The sequence below is a fragment of the Candoia aspera genome, chromosome 2 (assembly GCF_035149785.1).
Source record: "Candoia aspera isolate rCanAsp1 chromosome 2, rCanAsp1.hap2, whole genome shotgun sequence".
Classification (NCBI taxonomy): Eukaryota; Metazoa; Chordata; class Lepidosauria; order Squamata; family Boidae; genus Candoia; species Candoia aspera.
In genome coordinates, this window is record NC_086154.1 from 55,648,878 (window position 1) to 55,656,240 (window position 7,363).

Consider the following 7,363-nt stretch of genomic DNA (forward strand, 5'->3'; position numbering starts at 1 on the left):
ACATCCAGGTTTGTTCAGAAGTAGATGTATAGTTCAAGAGGGGCGACTGAGAGGTAGGTCAGCAAACATGCTGCAGGACAGGTACTTTCCAGTTCTGTATTACACATATAAGGGGTCAAATGGCATTTTAAATATGCAGAATTCCGTATCAGTATGAATGACAATAGACTGTGGCTCAGAAATTGTATCTTAGAAATCAAATAAAATTAAGTTTTATGACATAGGTTAGTAAAAAAGTCAACAGAACCAGAATTCCCTAGTATATATAGGATTGGCATATCAAATCTCATAGATTTGTATTAAACAACTCACCTGGTAGCCTATGGGTGGCTAGGAACTGCATTTCACTGTGTGAACTGAAGATTGTTCCAAGTGTCCTCCATAGCTAGTATGAAAACCAGGCTGGCTGGCAAGGGAGAAATTAATGGACCTATGCATCTTCCTCCCTCAGCTTGACAAACAGAAAGCCATTTTTTTCAACTAGCCTGCATTTTCCAGCTTGACACAAGAAGAGAGGTGTTCCCTTTCTCCATGGCCAGCACAATAATACTGCGATCCCCTAAGCAGGCTAGTTTTCGGTGTATTTACGTGGTTTATTTACAGAGCTCTTCGGCATGCATGTTACTGGCACACTATGAACCCACATCAAGACATTCAAACAAATGTTGTTGACAATATCCTTTTATCTTCCAAACATCTTTGTTAATAGTTTAAATGATTTAGTAGCTAAGACATGTTCTCTAAACTCCCAGTTTTGGAACAATATACAGTAATTGCTTGCAGGGGGAGGAGAAGGAAGTGGAAAGGAAAAAGCAGTATTCTTCTAAGCACAAAGAATATACAATGCTGACAATTTAATTCATCTCCACCCACCTGGTTTATAATACAGAAAAGCAGTAGTTTTAGTTTTTCCCTTTTTATATAAAAACCTTTCTCTGGGACTGTTTAATTCTGGGTTTCAAACAAAGAATTTTGGGGAATGGCTGTTCATCCTTGAAAATATAATTGTGGAGTCCTTGGTGCTCTCTGAGCCAGACATTTCATTGCCAGGCTAGGCAACATCTTCATTATAATTATATAAAGTATAATTGTTTATGCTTGATCTATATGTATGATGTAGGTGGATAAGTTCAACTACAGCAATGATGAGTGCCCTGTTGGAGGGCCTGAAGGGCCAGATCATTCTATAGAGGGTCTATCTCTGTGGTGGTTAAAGTAGACACTGACTCAGTGGCACACCCTTTTATTCAAAAACTTAAAACTTTCTTAATTTCCCAAGACCAGGATTTGCAGTACAAAATAGTCCTGAGTTACAGTGACCAAAAGAAAAGAGAAACAAGTTAATTCCCTGTAAATTAAACAGCTGCTTTCAAAAGCAGACTATGTTCTCAATATATTTTTATTTTTACCTCTATTTATATTATTTATTATTGTATTTTATTCTGCGTATTTATGGTTATGGTTTTTGATCGATTGTTGTAAACTGCCCAGAGTCTTCCGACCGGAGGAGATGGGCGGGGATAAATTAGATAAATAAATAAATAAATAAAAATATATTAAAATTTCATGATATATTTTAAAATGTTATGCAGCTTATTAAACTGTTTTTACTAGAAATCTCTATTGTAAGCATAAGTTGTATTTATACTGAATTTTAAAACAATTGTGATCCCACTCTTTCAATCCATTCTATGCGTCACTTTGAATCTGTCCAGACTTGTCCCTTAACTCCTTTTGCCTTGTTATTGTGACATTTAGTAAGATACGTTAGAGAGGTTAAGAACCTACAATGCTCTCATTCATTATGTACAAATCAGAACTCTACGTTAGGAGTTTTTTTTATAGCTTTTTGGATTCTAAAACACTGTGTGAGGCTGTTTTTAAATTTAATTTTGAATACATCAGTAGCAAACATTTTAAATATCCCAGAGACAGAGAGAATAGATTTAAATATTGATTAAAATGTGTCATCAAATTGACATTATCTTAACTGAAATCATAACTACATTTTTAAATAAATACTTCTGACATGAATGGAACATAATTCTATTCATGTAAGCTGCTGAGTCTTTTGGATAGAGATATGTTTAACAAATAAATCCAAATTAGACGTTTTGGATCAAAACAGATTATTTATTCCCAAGAAAGCATTCACAATTATATTCTGAAGGCTTGAATAATTGTTAAATTTAACAAATATGTATTGGATATTTTTTAGTATAAAGCTATGTTAAAAAGATATTTGACTGAAGAGGCAGGAATAAACCATTGAGCAAATTTCTACAATTTTCAAATTCCATGCTTGACAACTTTGGGGGAACTTTAAAAAGTATTCTGGGTATGTGGTTTAATCAAATCATACTTGTTTTGCACAGCAGTGTTTACATCCCAGAATGGTCTGTACAGCCAAGTTATTGGGTAAATTTAAAAACTCCTGTTGATTAGTGTCTCTAATGCCCACCTACCTCCCCATCTGTTTTCTTTCTTATGTCCACCACTAAGTTATTGCTCAAGAAGTGCAGTGATGATGGAGGAACACTATTGTAAAGTAAAAGTCATTATAAAAATAAAAAATAAATGAAATTAATTTCATTTTTATTACAAATAGCCAAGGATTTTTTTCCAAAATATAAATCTGTAAAACAATTGCATTGACTGTACAATTTCATTTACAGTATACAATCCAGAAAACATGTAAAAGAACTGTTTTTATACATTAGCCCTTGGCCACAAAACAAAGAGTTTGGCAGTACTACTACAACTTTAATGACTATGGGGTGAAAATCAACATATCAATTACATCATCTAACTTCATTATCAAAGTGGGATACATACATACATCATTGTACAGGGAATGTTATTTTTTTTTAACTGGAAACTGTCATCATGTTGTAGTTCTTGGAAGGGCTGGCTCTGCCAATTCTCCACTCCTCTTTACAGCTGCTTCTGCTCTCCAGAGCTTTGGCATTCTTCATGGCTGGCTCAGGGCCTTCATAGAGGACGCAGATAGACCCATCTTCTCCTATACGATAGGACACCTCAAACGGGTCTACCCAGAGAGTTAGTTCGCTGGGCAGGAGCTGGAAGAGTCTCTCGTGGCTGAGTCCAATCATGCCTGCTGCCTTGCCTATCAAGGGGTCCATCTTGTGATTGATCCTAATGCAGCGGTACCCAGAGCCTTTGGAGGGCATCAGGGGGAACCAGTGGTGCTTATAATGGTCTGCAAACAGGAACAAAGGAAAAACGGGAGAAGGGTTACAGCCTGCACAGCCGGCCCTCGGACACTCCAGAACGAGCCGGACCAGGCTCCCCCCCGGCCGGGGACCGCAAGCAGGGACGTGGCGAGGGCTGCAAGGAGAACGGCCCCCCGTTGACCGTTCGGCCAAGTCCGACGCCGAGCAGCAGGGTCCCGCCGGCCAGCGGTGGGTGGGCTGGGGCGGCCGAGCGCGGCGGGAGCCCGAAGCTGCTCCAGGGGCGCAGAGGCGCCGACCGGGAAAGGGCGAGAGACGCGAGGGCCGGGAAGGGCTGCCCGGCGGGGGGCGGGAGGTGGCGAGACTCGGGGAACTTGGGAGCCCGGCACAGGCGCCGCGGGAGGCAGCTGTCGCGCCGCGGACGGGACGGACGGACGTCCTCTTTGGGCAGGAGGCGGCGCGGGCTGCCGCGCAACGCTGCCAGGCGGCTGAGGGGCGCCGGACTCTGGCTTGCTCGTCCCGGCGGCGGCGGCGGAGGCAGAGACGGAGAGGGGGACGGGCGTCTCTCGTCGCCGCCTCACCTCGGAGTGCCTCCTGGAGGGACTCGCTGAAGCAACGCAGCTCCTCGTCGCCGATGCCGCCGGGCGTCCTGAGGAGGCGGGTGATGAAGCCCGCGGCCGTGGAGATCTCCGTCTTCATGGCTCTCCCCAGGCACCTCTCGCTCTCTCGCTCTCTCTGCGGGCTGCGCGGCTGCGTCGGAACGGCGAAGGCGGCAGATGTTGCGGGGAAGGGAGGGGTGACCCAGCTGCCGATCGGCGCCGCCGGCTCAGCTGCTGCAGCCGCCGCCGCCGCCACCCACTCAGCCGCCGCTGGGGAGCCGAGCGCGAGGAGTAAACAGATCGGGAGACACAGACGACGGGCGGCTGTCCCCTCCGCCTCCACACACGGGGGGCGTGACCAGCAGCAACCAATGAAGGTGAAGGCAAGCGGCTACATCACAGAAACTGAGGTTCCGTCTGGCGGACGCCAAACCGCCTCTCCCGATTGGGTGAGAAATGACACACCGTCTCGTGATTGGCCGGGTCACGAAAAAGGAAGCCACTATCTCCTATTATCCCCGCGCGGAAAGTTAGAGGGGGGCTCTAACTGATTGTTTGGTCTCTGCGTCAGCGCGGGAGGGAGGTGCTGGAGCAGAGGACGGCCTGTTTCCTCTGCGCGGAAAGTGGGAGCGTTCGGAGGCGGAGATGTTTACAGGCTGCTGAGCGGAGGAGGGGGAGCATTACGTCTTCTCGCCGGCGGAGCAGCCCGGAGTTCATTATAAAAGTGCGTGATGTGTTTTCGCACAAGTACACAGGAAGTGGGGTAGGAGTTTGCTCACCTGGGAAGTTGTAGCCAGGTGGTGCAATCGGGTGCTGACCATGTAGTTGAAATATGTGGTGAGAACTGGATGTGTCACAGGACTACTGCGCCAGATATTCCACCCTGAACATCTAGCGGAAAGGCGGAGTAAAAATCCAACAGTGCGGTGAAGGAGTTAAGGTATTGGACTAGAAGCAAGGAGACTAAAGTTCTAATTCATCTTCAGCCACGGAAGCTCGCTGGATGACTTTGGGCTAGTACATCTCAGCCCAACCTACCTCACAGGATTGTTGTTGTGGGAAAAAATAGGAGGAACACTATTTCCTGGAGCTCCTGTACAAAAGGCAGGATATAATTTAATAAATAAATCTAATATAATCTACAGTGATACATTTCTTAGCCTGGTTGCCACTACTGTCACTAGGACAGCAGTGCATCTTGAAAATCCAAAAGTTTCTATCAGTATCCAGATTATTGGTCATATAAACTTTTGAATCAAAGGTTCAGTGGCATTAGGGAAGATAATCTTATCCTCAAATAGAATAATAGATCTGTAAATTTTTCCAAGGTTTGTTGTCACATTGACCACTCAGAAAATGTACTGAGTATTTTCGGAGTAACATTATTGTGCAGTCCTTTGGTTTATACTACCAATAAACTAGTTGTATGTTGCTGCTGTGTAGTATAAGGAAGCTAGGTATACACATGCTTTTATCAAGGGTAGCAACTTTATTTGGGCTGCTGTACATCATCTCCTATTCCAAAGGGGATCAAAGGAGGTGAGATTCAAAAATATGCCTTGCATTAATATCAGTTGTATAGCACTTTTGTGGGGCTCTTATTTTGATGTTGCATAAGAACTTTGCACAATTTCATGCAAGGCTGTGGCTCTTGAAAGACCAAGGCTTTTAATGCATGTAAATAAATGATAAAATGCTAAGGGACTGAGAAAGGGAAGAAATATTATCCAGGGAACTTCACTTCTGTATGGCCCTATATGTTGTGCAGAACTGAGATTTGAATGAAATATGAAATGGCAGGTTTCACTTCTCAGATAAAAAGTTTTTACCAAGCTGTATCATTGTTTCAAGTGTTTAATCAAATCCTTTTCTGATATCTGAGAATATAAGGGCCATGTTGCGTAAAACCAAAACTACTTCATTCAGCAAGATGTGCTATTGGGAAAGGCCAGCAGTCATCCAGTGGTTTTAAGTATCCTTCCTCTAAAGATCAAAGCCTCTGTTGTCAGGAGTGGCTTATTTGTGGCAATCCTGATATTGAATTACAGTTCTCCTCATCCCTCACTTTTGGTCATGTTGGTTGGTGGCTGGTTTGTAAAGCAGTATCTAGAAGGCCACGTATTCCTCACCTTTGTGCTATCTACTGTCTGGTTGGGCATAGGCTTATTTTCCACATTTATGCTTATACTTTGAACAGCAGCATAGCAGTACATTCATGGCCTGGGGAGTATGAGTGTTTTCTATTGTTGTCATTAGAAAGTTAATCATTTGTTATCTTTGTTTCCTACTGCACATAGGCACCAGATCTAGACAATTATCTGTTGTCCTAGATTAAGATAGAGGGCTAAAGGGAGAGTTCAGTCATTCTCCTTTAGGCACTTAACTATAGGGAATTAAGTGGGCTTTTGCTAGTGTATGTGAGAAATATACAGTATATATTTCTATACAGTGGTTTGTCAATATTAGGCAAGTTTCCCAAATAAATGTTTTTCGTTTATGTCTGGGAAAGCAATCTTTTTAGATCAGTCACTCAATTTGAAAAGCTTAAAACCTGAGCATTCTTACAAAATGACTGCCTTAGAGAGCCCCATTTTTTCACAGAATGGCTGACACGGTGGTGATAGCTAATCACAAAACATCAAGTTACCAAAAGACAAATGGATGTCGATGTTCACCACCACCACTACCCTCATTTCCCATTCTTTTTTTTTTTTCAGAATGTTTATGAGACCTATGTGGTGGGTGCTTGAGGCTGATGCCCAGGTGGGTGACAGCACCTGGACAATCTCAGCTTATCTCAAAATATTAACTAGATTTTTACCTACAGTGTGAGGTGAAAAGTGAAAGGTCCCCTGTGCAAGCACCGAGTCATGTCTGACCCTTTGGGGGGATACTGCTTTCGCGATGTTTTCTTGGCATACTATAGCAGGGTGGTTTGCCATTGCCTTCCCTAGTCGTCACCTTCCCCAGCAAGCTGGGTACTCATTTTACTGACCTCGGAAGGATGGAAGGCTGAGTCGACCTGAGCCGGCTACCCGAGAATCCAGCGTCTGCTGGGATTGAACTTGGGTCATGGGGAGAGTTTTGGTTGCAATACTGTTGCCTACCACTCTGTGCCACACGAGACCCTTTTACCTACAGTAAAACTGTTACCTTTACCTATGGTACTTAGTGTTTAAATAGGAGACTGGACATGCAGGGCTATAGGTGAGGAAGTTAAAAAAAAAAATGGAAAAAGGCCAAATATCCTGTACTGTTGCCACGAAAATTACAGTGTGCACATGAAGTCACCAGTAGAGCTTAACAAGAGAGATTTTAACTTTACTTATAGAGATTGATACTTTGTATGTAGTATACTACTTCTCCAGGTAGTATACAGGTTTTGGACTGGCTGCATTTGTATAACACACTGAACCATAAACTATCCAATCATTTTTGAAAGTAGTATGTTGTGCAATATCGAGTTTTGCAGTTGGATTATAGTTCAGAGTGTTTTGTGCATCCAGAAAATTCAGTTAACACCTCTATTGTGAGAGCTCCTCTGATTCCCAGTGGTCTTCTGGGCGCTATTCA

General features: G+C 43.3%; 1 protein-coding gene across 1 annotated transcript; it reads right to left on the reverse strand.

The window, feature by feature from the left end:
* Nucleotides 1-2,578: 2,578 nt before the first annotated feature.
* LOC134489272 (protein BTG1-like) lies at nt 2,579-4,100 on the reverse strand. Its single transcript, XM_063291862.1, has 2 exons — nt 3,773-4,100; nt 2,579-3,220 (listed from the first exon to the last, which is right to left on the reverse strand). Exons 1-2 carry the CDS (start codon nt 3,888-3,890, stop codon nt 2,868-2,870), a joined length of 471 nt encoding a protein of 156 aa, XP_063147932.1. The 5' UTR covers nt 3,891-4,100; the 3' UTR covers nt 2,579-2,867.
* Between the last annotated feature and the right edge of the window lie 3,263 nt (nt 4,101-7,363).